This window comes from Papaver somniferum, unplaced genomic scaffold, assembly GCF_003573695.1.
Source record: "Papaver somniferum cultivar HN1 unplaced genomic scaffold, ASM357369v1 unplaced-scaffold_65, whole genome shotgun sequence".
In the NCBI taxonomy this organism is placed as follows: Eukaryota; Viridiplantae; Streptophyta; class Magnoliopsida; order Ranunculales; family Papaveraceae; genus Papaver; species Papaver somniferum.
Genome location: NW_020649304.1, coordinates 4,243,764 through 4,258,696, shown reverse-complemented (window position 1 = coordinate 4,258,696; position 14,933 = coordinate 4,243,764). Strand labels below are relative to the sequence as shown.

Genomic DNA, 14,933 nt, shown 5'->3' with positions numbered 1-14,933 from the left:
AAACTGAGAAACCCTGGTGCGTGCTCACCCGAGCACTGCGCACCACATGGACGTTCCTAATCTCATGTGGTCGGTCCCTATCATTCATGATCAATTTTCAGCAGTTCCCCAATTGATGGAGGATTAACCAAAATTAGGGTTTCGAATGAACGCTATGTAAAACCATCATTCTGAGCACTCTTCGAACACTAATAAAATTTATGTTGATTCACTAATCAATATCAATATTTTAATTGATATTTTACTGGGTCACGTCACCAGTAAATAATTGGTTGAATCGAACAACACTTGCTCGATTTCCCGAATATAATCAATATTCGGCAATTCATCAATAATTTGTCGAATTGAGCAATACTTGCTCATTTGCACGTCGGATTATCAAAATCATTAATTTGGTGAATTGAGCAGTACTTGCTCAGTTGCCCATCAAAATTCTTAATATTCAGTAATTTGCAGAGTTGAGCAATACTTGCTCAGTTGCCCATCAAATTCTTAATATTCAGTAATTTGCAGAGTTGAGCAATACTTGCTCAGTTGTCCATCAAATTCTCAATATTTGCAGAATTGAGCAATACTTGCTCAGTTGCTCATTAAATTCTCGTAGTTCGCAGAATTGAGCAATACTTGCTCAATCGTTCAACTAGTCAGTAATTCATCAATGAATCAACAATACTGACGTCCCTTCAAAGAACTACAAGTTCGATCCATGAATCGCTGAGCATTCACCATTCATGCTCGATTCACCAAAACTTAGACTCATTGTCTAATCAGTCAACAATTGACTAATCAAAACACGTCTACCCTGTAGACTCCACGACTTGTGAGACATCAATCACGTCACAAATGGGGGGATATCACTTAGGGTTTTGGTATGACGGTCTACGGCACGTGGATTCATCCACAACGAGAAATGTGCGTAAGTCGTGTAAACGGTTAAAGGAGTTAGCAAAGTAGTGGGTGCACGATCAGTCAAGTCTCCACACGACGTGGAACTGACTTTACCATGATCTCCCACTTTCCCACTCTTTCACTCAAGAAACCGTCATGCTTACAGGGATTAGTGGTTCATCATTCTTGCAATATAAATAAGTCAAAATCGAGGACAACAGATATGATCAGTATCAATGTTTTCCGTCAACAACTCGATACAAACTTTTACAGAACTCAACTTCAGCAGTTCACCATTATTGCAGAAACCTTCAACACACCCACAATTCTCGATCATCACTGATCCCACACAATTCTCAGCTTCCCTCCTACAGATCAACCCATCTCCCTCTTTGCGACCGAATTGACTCTGGAACGGCCATTGTCTTGGTTTAGGCCGGAGTCATACAGATTGATTTCCCGAATCTAAGCACCCCCTTTGCAGCGGTGCATCTGTGTGAGGATTAACATTTTTCCCGGTCGAGGAGTCTCGACACCACGCTCGTCTCTCCACTTCCCGAAAAACCGGTGACCCGTTTTTCCCCATCCACATCTGCAATCAATTGGAATGGCATATGCAGGACTACCAATTCAGGGGAGACTTAAGGGTTTTACCACTTGGTAGGTGTGACATGGTTCTTGGTGTAGATTGGCTCAAACAATTGGGGGACATCACCTTCAATTTGGCTGAACTGAAGCTTACATTCTTCCATCAAGGGCACCAAATTACTTTACAAGGCAGTTCCACATTACCTTCTTGTAACTTGATTAGTGGTAACTCTTTTCTTAAATTCTTAAAAAATAACACCCCCACTATAATTGGCCAATTCTTTTCTATTTCCACTACTCCCCTAGAGCCAATTCACCCTGACATTTCTGCAATATTGGATTCCTATGCTGATGTCTTGGAACCACCTACTTCCTTACCTCCTCAAAGAGCTATAGATCACCAAATACCTTTGAATCCTAATTCAACCCCTATTTCTCAAAGGCCTTATAGATGCCCTCATCTACAAAAGTCAGTGGTTGAACAGTTAATTCAAGAAATGATTGATGCTGGATTTATCCAAGACACCCACAGTCCCTTTGCTTCACCTATACTTCTAGTCAAGAAGAAAGATGGCTCTTGGAGATTTTGTGTGGATTACAGGAAGCTTAATGATATCATCATCAAAGATAAGTTCCCAATTCTTTTGATTGATGATTTACTAGATGAACTTCATGGTGCTGTCATTTTTACAAAAGTTGATCTTAAATATGGGTATTATCAAATCTTAATGAATGTTGCTGATATTCATAAGACTACTTTTAGAACCCATCAGGGGCACTATGAATTTAGAGTAATGCCATTTGGCTTAACAAATGCACCTGTCACATTTCAGTCACTCATGAACACTATTTTTAAGCCATTCTTGAGAAAGTTTATATTGGTGTTTTTTGATGACATCTTGATTTATAGTAAATCTCTGGAGGAACATGCAGTGCATTTGTCTCAAACCCTTTCATTATTAAGACATCACTATTTATTTTCCAACAAGAAGAAATGTTGTTTTTCTCAATCCAAACTCTCTTATTTAGGGTATTTAATCACTCATGAGGGTGTAGCTGTTGATCCTGACAAGATAGTTGCAATGCAACAATGGCCACAACCCACTATCCTAAAGCAATTGAGAGGATTCTTGGGTTTGACTGGTTACTATATGATGTTTATCAAGGGTTATGGCAACATTAGAAAACCATTAACTGATATGCTGAAGAAGGATTGTTTCTCTTGGTCACCATCAGCTTTGCAAGCATTTTTAGCTCTTAAACAAGCCATGACATCTGCACCAATTTTAGCCTTACCTGATTTCTCTCAACCTTTTGTTCTTGAGACTAATGCTTGTTCTACTGGAGTTGGAGCAGTTTTGATGCAATCTGGTCAACCTATAGCCTTCTACAGCAGCCATTGGGACCACAAGCTTTAGCATTGTCCACTTATGAGAAGGAATTATTGGCCATTGTAATGTATGTACAGAAATGGAAGCATTATTTATCTCATCATCAGTTCATTATTCACACTGACCACCAGAGATTGAAGCACTTCATGGAAAAAAGAATCACTACTGTGTTACAACAGAAATGGCTCATGAAACTTTTAGGTCTGGACTACATCATCAAGTACAAGAAGGGGCTAGAGAATAAAGCAACTGATGTTTTATCAAGAGTTCACCATGATACTTCTGTTTGTCAATCTCTATCATTGGTTCAACCACAATGGGCTCAAGACATCATTTCAAGTGTTACTAACAACAAAGATGGAAGATTACAAAATTATACAGAAGATAGGATACCTAGATGTACAATACATAGATGTCAATCTCTATAATTCTGTAATCTTGTTATTGTACATCTAGGTACACCATCTTTATGTGACTGCATAAAGATGGAAGATTACAGAATTATACAGAAGATAGGATCGGTCGACTCAGTGCTATGAAAATCGGCGATCAACTCGGAAAAAAAAATTCGTTTCATTCATCAATTTCCAAGGTAGATAATCATTCCTCAGGTGTTCTTACGTATTCATTGATGATTTGTGTTATTACATGATGATCATTTACCTTTAAATCCTCTTTTAAATCGCTATACTTGCTTAATCATAAAGGCAAATAAGGTTTTCTTTTGATGGAGGTCCCAGTTGTAGGCTGAAGCTCCTTCAGAAGATGCAACATGGGAAGGTGCCAGCCACATTCACTCACAGTTCCCAGATTTTATCCTTGAGGATAAGGATCTTCCAAAGGAGGGGGCCGGGTATTGTCATGTAACTAGTAACACTTGAACCTAATTAAGGGTCTTTAGACTTTGGGATTTGTTTCATGTTTGGGTACTCCCTTGTATTTGGTTTATTTTCTTAGTTAGGGTTACTCATTAGATGTTTACACCCGTTGGGTGATTGGTTAAAAAGAAGTCGGCTATTTATTGACCGTGCTTGCTGTAAGAGAAACCAATGAGAAATTTAATGAAATTGAGGCTCTATCCTTAAGTTCGGAAGAGAAGGTATTGTTGTTAGTTAATCAATTCTGTTTCATGACAATTGGTATCAGAGCTCTGATACCAAATGTCATGTACATGCCTAAGAGGAAGATTAAGAATTATAGAAATTGACATCTAGGTACACCATCTTTATGTGACTTCATAAAGATGGAAGATTACAGAATTATACAGAAGATAGGGTCGGTCGACTCAGTGCTCTGAAAATTGGCGATCAACTCGGAGAATTTTTTTTAGTTTCATTCATCAATTTCCAAGGTAGATAACCATTCCTCAGGTGTTCTAACATATTCATTGATGATTGGTGTTATTACGTAATGATCATTTATCTTTAAATCCTCTTTTAAATCGCTATACTCGCTTAATATTAAAGGCAAATAAGGTTTTCTTTCGACGGAGGTCCCAGTTGTAGATCTGGTTACTCCTGTTGAAGAATGTCCATCAATTGATCTTATAGATAATAATTCAGAAGACAAATATGATGTATGGAAATTTTTGTTAATTGGTAGATTGGATTTTTTGAGAATTAAATTTGTGGATGCGGTTATAAGTTTGAAGAATCAATGGAAATTAACTGGTTCATGTAAAATGATTCCTCTGGGAAAGGGATTTTTCACAATCAAATTGGAGAATATGGAAGATAAGAACTCAATTAAAGCGGGCAAATGGGAGGTTGCAGATCAAGTTTTAAGGGTTCGGAATTGGATGCCTAATTTCAGACCAAAAAATCAGAGGACATCATCAGCTATGGTATGGTTTCATTATCCTGGTCTTAGTCTTGAATATTTGGATGAGAAAACCCTTTTCACCATTAGTAGAGCAATTGGCACACCAGTAAAGGTTGATGAAGTTACTCTAAATTATGAAAATGGTCTATATGCAAGAGTGTTGGTGGAAATTGATTTAGCAAAGAAAATTCCTAATAAACTATGGATTAAAAACAAATATGGAGGTTTTATGCAAAATGTCCTGCTAACTAAGCTACCCAAATTTTGTCCAAATTGCCAGATTATTGTCCATACTCAACTAGAATGCAGAGCAAAAAAGAGTCCAAATCAAGAAACAACAAAAGAACATCAAGCAAGTAGCCAGACTACAACAAATGTGAATATGACTCCAGTTCGGATTATGGAAAAATTCGATATATGTGAAACTTCTTTGCCTCAAAAGAATATTACAAAAGAACCAGTTAAGAGCATTATAAGTATCCTTCCAAGAAATTCAGGTAGATTTGAAGTTTTACAAAATATGGATAATGAGGAGCAGAACATAAATATGGAAATATTAAGTCCAGCTAAAGCTTTACAAATTGTGGAAGATAATTCTCTTGATACAAGTGTTGTCAAATATGTCATTGGTAAAAATAGAGAAGTATCTGAAGAAAGAGTGCCTACTATTTTTTGGTCCAGAATTATTCACTAACCAAGTGTGGCTGCAAAGGCTGATACTCAAAAGAATGCAGAACCAAAGGTAATTACTCAACCAGCACCAGTGAAATAATCTTAGGAGAAATCAAGGAAAAGGAGGCACAATAGGCCTCCATCCTAAACAATGAAAGTTCTCTTCTGGAACTTAAGGGGGCCTTAAAAGACCTAGGGCTCAAGAAAAACTTTGGTCTTTAGTAAATCAATTTAATCCTTCTCTAATTTGGGTTGTAGAACCAAAATTATTTTGCACTTCTTATTTTTGCAATAAGTTGAATCTACTAGGTATGCAAAGTATGGTGATTCACAATTCAGTTTCAAATAAAAAAGGGAACATCTGGTTATTTTGGAATAAGACATTACCAACACCAACAGTAGTGTCCATGTCTAGTCAAATGATCACTATAGTGCGACTCCAATCACATCTTAGCAGCAAAAATTACCCTTCGATGCTATTGTGAGAACTCCAGAAAATTTTGCTACAAATTAGTTGACATAAAGCTGAAGATCAGGTTGCCTTGTGTTGGGTTGCTCCTTGAATGGTATGCACAGCCATCTAAAATGTTTCTGCATATGAGCCTGCACTTGTAAGCCTGCCAAACTCTTGCTAGCATGATGCTGGAACTTTTAGTAAGGAAGCAAGAGCTCAGTCCAATACAAAGATGACCACTACCTCCATGGTGTATAAGAAAATTTAGCAATCATCAGCCTGTTTGTAGGACGAGAAAGACAGTTTAATGGCAGCTTTTCTCAGATAACCGTAACCAATCTTGGGTCCTCAGTTTTCCATTTTGCCTCTTGAGTGGAATTTTTACCCCTACACAGTGTTAAACTTTTCTTTCCATGGATCTGTAAGCTTCCTCAGCACCGAGTTTACCTTACATACCAAAGAGGACGCAATTTGAATAGCAAGCAAGGTACAAAACACTATCTTCCACCGCCATTGGTTGCCTGAATGGGTTTATCTGAATCTGCAATTGAAGCCAGTTAAGTAATTTCATTTTCAGTATCTTCCTGTCTGAAATTGAATTATGGAAGGGTAATTTCTAATACACATACAGGAACTGTTAGAGGGCATTTCGTTACAGTGCCAATGCAAGAGGCAGCAAGATGTGCAGCTTCTTCGCAGTAGTCAGAGAATATCGCCAGCACATTCATCTCCTTGATCAACTCCTGAGATTATTACATTATATGACAATGCTAAGAATCTCGCAAAAAGAAATTCCAAATAAAGAGGAGAAACCAATTCCTTGGACTAGAATGCAATTTGCTAAATGGTAAAGAAGACATACAATGGTTGGTAACCAGCTAGGATAAGCAGCAATCCCAGCGTTAGGAGCAATAATAAGATCCGGAGCAGGGTCCTGTACCATTATAACAAGTTGTAGGTAAAAGAAGTACTGGTGCCGAAGAGCATATATACAGAGAGAGAGAGAGAGAGAGAGTACCTTCTTTGACTTTCTATACAGGTCATGATATAAACCTTTGTGAAACTGCAAGGACACTGCAGCAGTTGTGCCATCAGATATGCGCCACTCAGCTTCAGTCCGGGACTTACAATCACATTCTATATCAACACAGTGGGCATAGCTGTGGAGGTTGATTTTACTGTCATCCCTACTTATCAAAAGAAGACAGCCAATGAGGCAAATTGGGAACAGCATATCTCAAACAAGTCTAACATGTACCATTTAAGGAACAAGTAAAAAACCAAAGTAGTGTTCGCTTGCAAACAAGTTCATTCACCGAGCTGCACAATGGAAAAAGAAAACAGAATGGAAGTAATCTGTCGAAACCAACCTCGATTGTGGAACTTCTGGTCCAAAAAAATCTATATGCACCTGAAGACCAGGAAATAGAGCATGTAGTTCACTAAAGACAGCAAGTTCACGAAGCTCTATATCAGGCCCTTGTTGAAGAAAAACAAAAATAATGAGTACACAAAAGTTTGTTTGATAACAGAAATACAGCATTAAACAATGATACTTCAAATATAAACAAAAAAAAATGAAAAAATGAGTTAGCTCTTAAAACAGCAAGCAGATGTATACCTAGATAGTGTATATGAAGTTTGTTTGCAACTTTGAAAGTCGAGTGACTTATACCAGCAAGCTTAACAGCATGAAATATGGTAAGTGGCTGAAATATTAAAAAGCATATCGATAGTTACTATACAATGGTGTATGTAAGACTCTCACCAAAGCTCAACTGAAAGTAGTTCATGTAGGTATGATAAAGAAAACCAACCCAGTGTAGAAGTAAAGCTGCAGGTGAATGCAACGGAAGACACCTCCATTCATAATAGTCCTTCCAATTACTCAATTGAGTTGATATTGGATTTACTGGGTCTGCAAGTTTATTCAATTGTCTAAGTTATATATCAATTTTTGCTTAAGAAAAAGAAACCAAAAAAGAAGAAAAAAAAGGCTTACCACGACATGGGCATAAGTCACTTGGAAGACCCCAACCATCGTTATCCCTGCCACTAAAGTAAAATGCTGTTGGCAAACAGTTCTGACAGTGTAAACAAGGATACAAAAAACACAATCCAGACTACAACACAAACAGAAAGACACAAAAAAGCAAAAAAAAAAAAGAGAAAACCTCGAGTAATCAAAAGAAGTATTTGATGTCCAACAACTACACTCAAATTTCCACACTCCAACATGATGAATGTCTCTTTTCATCAAGAAAGAACACCGAGTAACCTCCCTTTCGCAAACCTACTTGACAAGGACCAACAAAAACAGGTCAAATAAAACCAATAGACAAACCAATGTTGGCTAATTTCAAATGTTTGGATATTTATCTACTTACCTGGAACGTAGATTCATTAGAAAATGTAAATGGGAAATCATGTAGGATATGCGAGTTCAACATTTGTTGCTCTAATCTTGCACATTCTTCTTTATGTTCACTCCAATGAGAAACCTGGGGAATTATGAAAGACACGTAAGAGGCTATAACAAGTTAACAACCATTGAAACCGACCACTAGGTACTTCATCTTAAACGCATTTTCTCAAACAAGTAAGAGACGCTAGTGTTATTAGCGTTCCAACTAAAACCTAGAAAATTGAATAAGCACTTGTTTATAGAACTCGTAATTTTGCAGTTTTTATTATATTTTTCTTTTAGGTGATTTGGTTAGTTATGTTGGTTACATATGAATGAGAAAGATGAGCTGATAATGTCTAGAGAGTTCGAGAGAGAGACCTGATGGGAGATGGAGCAGTAAGCAACAGCTCCACAACGACCGCAGCGTCTTGTTGGTGGTCCACCTGTGCATCGCGTTCCTCTTCCCTTAGCTGCACACTCCATCTCTCTCTATCCGTCTCTCTGATCAAACTGGTGGGAGCTTCTTCGAAGGCTTCCTGACTCCTTTCTCGGCAAACCCCGTCAATTTTAAAATACAGCATGTAATTTTCGGTTTTTTAGTAACATATCTCCTTATACCGACTAATCAAGTCAATTAGACTATTATTGTTTTAACATAATTGTGCACTATCTTGTGGTTGTGAACAGGTCTGCTGGTTGAAATTGCACTTCAAATTTTCGAGGTTATTCACCAGGAACAGAACGGGTTATGGTTTGCAAAAGTTGCCCTACAAAAACCATCTTCACCTTCCGAGAGTTTTAAGTCTGTGTGTTAGAGAAATGATGATAACTATACTTTTACTAGAATGTCAAATTAGTTTATGAGTATGGGGATGTCTAAAACGATGTTTCACTTGAAGTAATGACTCTGAACTTGTCAATTTTCAAATTCCTGGCTCACTTACGAGTAAGTGCTGTGTAATCAAATGAGAAATTGAGAATGTTGAATTCTGTATTGCGCTGTAAGAGCAGCTTCAAGTACCTAAACGGACTGGGAATGAATAATCGAGCGTCAAGTTATACCCCCGAAGAATTGGTCATTTGTATACCACAAAGAACACAACTTATTGCACGTCTAAAAAGAAAATCAAAATAAGGCACATGAACAAAACATGTAGAGGAGGATTTGGAAACTTCGGAAACTCAGCAATGATCATTGATAATTTCATGGTTAACGAAACATAGGACAGCCAATGTAGCTGGCGCATAGAGAGCATACACACAACGCAAGGCCACACTAGCTTGTCGATAAAAATGAGCAGAAGAAAAAAAGATACACCTAATGTTAAAAGAGAAAAATCGAATTCATTCTTGTACACTCTGTACTATGGTTATTCAGAGAGGAAGGCCGGGAAGAGAGAAACAGACTCATGAAAATTGTTGTAATGGATGGGTCCCTGCGATTTCTACATACCACGTCTTCCAAGCCTCCATGTAATGAGCAAAGAGATCGCTCAAAGCTGCCAAGGAAACAACAAAAGCTTGTCAGAGTCATAAACTAAAATTTTCCGATGTAGATTAAAAATGATGACAAAAGATGCCAAGTAAGAATCACTGAGGAAGGAAACTTAACAGAATCATGGTATAAATAATTGAGCACTAAATTTACTTCTTTGAACATCCGGTTAATAATAAGTTTTCATAGTTCTTGCACAGTCAAAAGCAAGTTTTCAAAGTTCTTTGCGCATCCTGTTAACAAGTTTTCATAGTTCTTGCACAGTCTGGATCGATACACTCAGCGTCTAGAGTAATGATATAAGCTCACAACAATAACAATATACTGGATTTAGGGACATGGACATAGTAAAAGTTTGCAATTTAAGCTAGGTAAATCACAAAATTAGAGTTGTCAACTAATACCACCGACTGCCTAAACTTGGGACAGCAAATCTACAGTATCAGCTGAGAGCTTGCTAACAATCTATGTTCAGTGCCCCACAACAATTGTAATGCCCCTAAAATGTATTACACAATTTTTAAGTACAACTAACCCTCCCCGTCCAAAAAGTGACATCCAATTGGCTAAATGCTGTGAAGGTCAAAAGGTTGAACGCATGGATATGACTACAACGACCATTACAATACAGTCATAATATCAAGGAGTCGTGAAAGTCTTGAGACCCCATACACCTGGATAAGTAATACTACATGATCAGAGTCTACCTGTGTTAAGACTCTCATGATTAAATAATACACATCTGCTATTTTTACAAGGCTTGTACAATTTAATGCAAAAAGTTACAAAAGCAGTGTGTAATGCGTATCAGCATAATATATGATTATTAACCAATCTACTATCAATATGAAGGAATACTAGCTACTAGGCTGCTAGATCCAAATCAATCACAGGATCTCCATCTAATGCTTATGCTATTCTCAGTTGTTGATCCAGGAATTCTTCATAAATGCATGGGCAAGTGGGGATGGTTGGCAATATCAAAGGAACATACAGTATCATAGACCTCTGATTAGATTGGGATGGATGAGGTAAACATTACTGATCAAGGTCATAGGGTTTGAGTATAATGTAATTGAATAGAAAGAATGTGAAAGCCAGTAAACAATTCTAGATGTTTATATTTCTACGACCTGAGATGTCTTCATATCTGTTTGGTTGTATAACATGATACAATAGTCACATAAATGAAATGAATGGAGCAAATGATGTGTGCTGCAACTTTAAATAGATTCAGACCAATCACATACAATGAAGAAGATGTTGTTAAGCCTGGAAGATCAGTGATGAAACGTACCTTGGTTATGATATCTTGGACGATACGAAGCCGCAAGGTTCTCCCAGTCCTGAACACTTCTTAAGCTTTTCTTTTCAGGATCCACTTTCGGAAGACCGGCTGGGCTGAAAGGACCAAAGACAACACTCTTAGAGCTTTGCTTAGCCTGCTGATCTTGATGTAAAGGATCTGTCAAAGCCTCACATTTCACTTGTACACTAGTATTTTCATATTGTTTTCTATCGGCCATTGAAACCATCTTAGCCCTCTTAACATCGAGATTGGTAATCTCAGTACCAAACACTCTTTTCTTCGTGTCAAGAGATGCAAGAGATTCAGTAGGAATTTTGCCGCTCAAGCCCAACCACCTGAATGCAGGTTTCCTACTCTCTGCGTGATGGGTCTGCCAATTACAATAGCATGGTCAGTTGGTTCTTTCGTTTACTTTCTGAATGTTTGGTCTTAAAATATTTTCAAAATATGCTAACCTTCTCAATCAGATTCATAGATGACAACACATTGGCAATGTCATATAGTCGCCTCACTTTTGCTGCAGAATTATCTTACAACCACAGTATTAGTCAAGGAACTTGGAATTGTTTCCTTCAATAACTAAAGAACAGCTAGGCAGTAGACATTCATAAAATGAGGAAAGTCAATTACTTCGCAGATGTGATGAGTTATGAATGTCACCAAGCAAAATCTTTGCAGCTTCATCCAAGGAAACTAAATCATTCTACACAAGAAGAAAAAGTATATGAACATATAATCACATATATCTGAATGAAAAAAACAACCTCAAATGCCCCGCAACTTACATTTCGGCAAATAAAGAGCTTGACAAAATTCTGTGTGAGAAGTCCTAACGATTTCTCCCTTCTATTATCGGCAGAACCAGCAGAACTACCATCTAAGGGCAACAAACCAAAAACAAGTCAAATCCCGAACCCACCAGATGTGCTAAATCTATTTATTCATACAACCCACAATGAAAGTCAAAAGGTAGAACGAATACCAGGTTTGGAAGTTGAAGAACCAGGAAAACTAGGGCATGTATTGTCTTGTTTAATTGAAGTAGTTGAGTTGGACATTGTTGCATTGGAAATATTCTCGTCTTGCTCAGATTCAGAAACCTGAGACTATATAAAACAGAAATCTCACTTCATCAATACAAAAATAAAAGAATAAAACCAAAATGAATCCCTAACCCTAATTTAACTTACTTTGACGAATTTCTTCGATTCAAATACATTCAAGCTGGTCTCCTTTGAAGCTTCTTCCTACACAAATCAAACCCAGACCCTAAGTCAACCCAATTTTCTTTAGAACATTATTGTCTTTGAAATCAAGAAAACCCTAGAATTGATTTTCAAGATATTTATATTACCTTTAATTCTTCTAGAGCTTTAGGAATTCCAGCAAACCCAATCCAAGCATACTGATTCTTAGCTTTTCTAGTTAAAACCCCAATACTTTCTAACACATTAACAATATCATAAATCCGCCGTCTCTCCACACCTAAAACCCACAAATCAAATCAACCCCACAATTCCTAATTAATCAAATTTAACAAAAACATTAAAGATGTCATAAATTTCAATACCTAATCGATTCGCTGCATCATCTAACCCAATAAATCGAACTTCAGGCCGATTATATAACCCTAAAAAGCTGAACAAATCACAAAATCAATAATCTTGCCCCCACCATTAAAATCAAAGCAGATCTAAGCAAAAGCAACAAAAATTTAATGAAAAATCAGACCCATAATATCTTACTTGGTGCATAATAATCCAAGAGACTTCTGCTTTCTACTGTAAGAATGATGTTTCGAGTCGTGATATAGCAGCGATGATAAGGAAGGGATCTGGTCATGTAAACCCTCCATCTGAATCTCTTCTTTCTTCTCAGACACTGCAAAATACATCTTCAAACAAGGACACAAATTCTGCGATGATGAAGACAAACCCCTTGAATCAGATTTTAAGCTCTATGGAAAGATCGAACCACGGATTACCCTAATTTCTTTTAGGAGGGAAAAAGGATGAGAGAGAGTGAAAAATGACAGTGGCCGTTGAAACATATAAAAAGAGGAGGAGGAGAGGATGTTTTTAAAGTGTGTGGCGCGGTTTTACGGTATTTGAAAATTAGATTTGAGATTTGAAAACCCTAGGAGAGCGAGAAAATATAGAATTTGATTTTTGAATTTGTGAAACGGAGGGAATTTGAATTCTAGATCTGAGATTTAAGCGCGCGTCTCTGAATATCTGTTTTTTTTTTAATTAAATATATTTCATGCATGATTGATGTTATCGAGGGAATCTTTTTGAGTGATGATGTTTACCGTTAGATCGAAATCTCAGATTGATGGGACTTGAGAGTACCAGATTATCGAATCACACACGTCATGAGTAGAGCAGGGTGTTTCGCACCGTTATTACTTATTAGGGTTTTAGATATTAATATGTCGGGAAATGATCCTGACCGTTGGTTTTTGTGTAGATGCATTCCTGCATCACTAGTAATTAGTCAGTTTGAAATGCAGATGGCATTAAGTTTGAAATGTAGATGGCGTTCGCCGTTTGATCAAATTTAGCCACCCTAGTTTGGGCCTATGCATATTATTTGGAGGCCATACATTACTTCATCTACCCAATAAAAAATGATAAGGAATGTCTAATTTTGCAGAAACTACCAATTTATCTCCACTAAATCATAATTATAAAAATAAAAATACTTATATCTAATTCATTTTCATTTCCACCTCAACCGATTCTTCTCCTAGTTAGCAATTCGGTGTACGCGAAACGTACGGAACGACATACATACGCGTATTATTCGTTTTGACGGAAGATAAATTTGGTCCACTATTCGGTCAACCGTTTCTAATTCGGGAATAATTCGGAACGGGATACTACGTGTATAATTCGTTTTAGATATTTAAATACGGGAGAGAAAATTCGTCCCATATATAATATTAAATTAATAAGTATTCTTAATTTTAAAAGCCTAATTATAATATATGTATAATATTCCTAGCTTAATTGGGGCAATGGTTTTGTAATTGGGGGCCATGGAATTTTGTTTGCCCCCCAAATTTTTCAGGGGTGTAAAAATCGGAAAATAAATATACTATTTTACCCTTGATTAATATTTTTTTTCAAGTAACGACCCTCATTAACGACCCTTCACCGACATTAACGACAATTTAGGGTCGTCATATACATCATGATCAAAACAATAACGACTCTAAACTGTCATACACTAACGACTCTTTTTAGAGATTAACGACAGTCTATAACGACATTTCTAAAATATTAACGACTGTTTAAGTCCTCAAATGCGTAACCAAAACAGTAACGACCCTTCCAAAGGGTCGTCAGGGAATTGATCATTTTTATGACGACCCAAAACTGTCGTACATTTCCGCCATTAATGAATCTTCGACAGTTTAGAGTCGTCACTTAAACAGTCTAAACATTAACGACTGTTGAGGGTCGTCAATGAAAATTTTTAATACCTTGACGATTTTTCATACTATCGGGGCAAAAAAAAAAAAAAAAAAAGTTAGACCAAAAATTGCAAACAAAAAATATGGAAAAAAAATTAAACTCTAATTAAGTAAGATTATCACTAATTAATTAAGATTATCACTAATTAATTAAATTTTAACACTAATCATTTAGGGGCAATTTAGCCATTTAAAAAATATTTTTATAAGGGTGACTCACATTAGGTTCTGGTGACCTTTTTTGTCCTCTAGTGCATGGCCCCCAATTAATTCCGATGGCCCCCAATTAAGATGACCCCCAATTAAACTAGGATAATATTTTATGAAAAGTATGGGAACAAACATGGAATTCTATGGTTTAAATGCTTATATAGACAAAATAGGAACAATTAATCAAAAACTAGTGAGTGGAACTGTGGTTCCACCGACT

The 14,933-nt window shown here is 36.9% G+C and overlaps 2 protein-coding genes across 6 annotated transcripts; both read right to left on the bottom strand.

The window, feature by feature from the left end:
* Nucleotides 1-5,639: 5,639 nt before the first annotated feature.
* LOC113343760 (zinc finger MYND domain-containing protein 15-like) lies at nucleotides 5,640-8,948 on the bottom strand. 3 transcript variants are annotated; one of them, XM_026587892.1, is made up of 11 exons: nucleotides 8,600-8,948; nucleotides 8,202-8,315; nucleotides 7,989-8,107; nucleotides 7,817-7,869; nucleotides 7,632-7,732; nucleotides 7,436-7,523; nucleotides 7,185-7,293; nucleotides 6,833-7,001; nucleotides 6,677-6,748; nucleotides 6,444-6,557; nucleotides 5,640-6,355 (listed from the first exon to the last, which is right to left on the bottom strand). In XM_026587892.1, the coding sequence occupies exons 1-11, from the start codon at nucleotides 8,702-8,704 to the stop codon at nucleotides 6,263-6,265; spliced, it is 1,137 nt and encodes a 378-aa protein (XP_026443677.1). In that variant the 5' UTR covers nucleotides 8,705-8,948; the 3' UTR covers nucleotides 5,640-6,262. The 3 variants fall into 3 exon arrangements, with proteins under 3 accessions (XP_026443677.1, XP_026443679.1, XP_026443678.1); XM_026587894.1 differs by having other exon boundaries at nucleotides 7,185-7,281; XM_026587893.1 differs by having other exon boundaries at nucleotides 7,817-7,863.
* A 437-nt stretch (nucleotides 8,949-9,385) lies between these two features.
* On the bottom strand, nucleotides 9,386-13,249 carry LOC113343621 (E2F transcription factor-like E2FE). 3 transcript variants are annotated; one of them, XR_003357326.1, is made up of 11 exons: nucleotides 12,771-13,249; nucleotides 12,596-12,663; nucleotides 12,380-12,510; nucleotides 12,216-12,272; nucleotides 12,008-12,131; nucleotides 11,811-11,902; nucleotides 11,656-11,728; nucleotides 11,481-11,554; nucleotides 11,197-11,395; nucleotides 11,014-11,117; nucleotides 9,386-9,720 (listed from the first exon to the last, which is right to left on the bottom strand). XR_003357326.1 is itself a non-coding variant. In XM_026587745.1 (10 exons), exons 1-10 carry the CDS (start codon nucleotides 12,917-12,919, stop codon nucleotides 9,629-9,631), a joined length of 1,242 nt encoding a protein of 413 aa, XP_026443530.1. In that variant the 5' UTR covers nucleotides 12,920-13,249; the 3' UTR covers nucleotides 9,386-9,628. The 3 variants fall into 3 exon arrangements, 2 of the variants coding, with proteins under 2 accessions (XP_026443530.1, XP_026443531.1); XM_026587745.1 differs by having other exon boundaries at nucleotides 11,014-11,395; XM_026587746.1 differs by having other exon boundaries at nucleotides 11,014-11,395; nucleotides 11,481-11,542.
* Nucleotides 13,250-14,933: the final 1,684 nt, after the last annotated feature.

What these genes read in the sequence shown, in the direction of transcription:
- LOC113343760 (XM_026587892.1), bottom strand. Translation starts at nt 8,704, where the DNA reads ATGGAGTGTGCAGCTAAGGGAAGAGGAACGCGATGCACAGGTGGACCA. An exon ending in CTAATGAATCTACGTTCCAG is followed by an intron (nt 8,108 to 8,201) that starts GTAAGTAGATAA and finishes CTTGTCAAGTAG; the next exon opens with GTTTGCGAAAGGGAGGTTAC. An exon ending in ACTTCATATACACTATCTAG is followed by an intron (nt 7,294 to 7,435) that starts GTATACATCTGC and finishes TTCTTCAACAAG; the next exon opens with GGCCTGATATAGAGCTTCGT.
- LOC113343621 (XM_026587745.1), bottom strand. Translation starts at nt 12,919, where the DNA reads ATGTATTTTGCAGTGTCTGAGAAGAAAGAAGAGATTCAGATGGAGGGT. An exon ending in CTTGGATTATTATGCACCAA is followed by an intron (nt 12,664 to 12,770) that starts GTAAGATATTAT and finishes TGATTTGTTCAG; the next exon opens with CTTTTTAGGGTTATATAATC. An exon ending in TTCTTCAACTTCCAAACCTG is followed by an intron (nt 11,903 to 12,007) that starts GTATTCGTTCTA and finishes TGTTGCCCTTAG; the next exon opens with ATGGTAGTTCTGCTGGTTCT.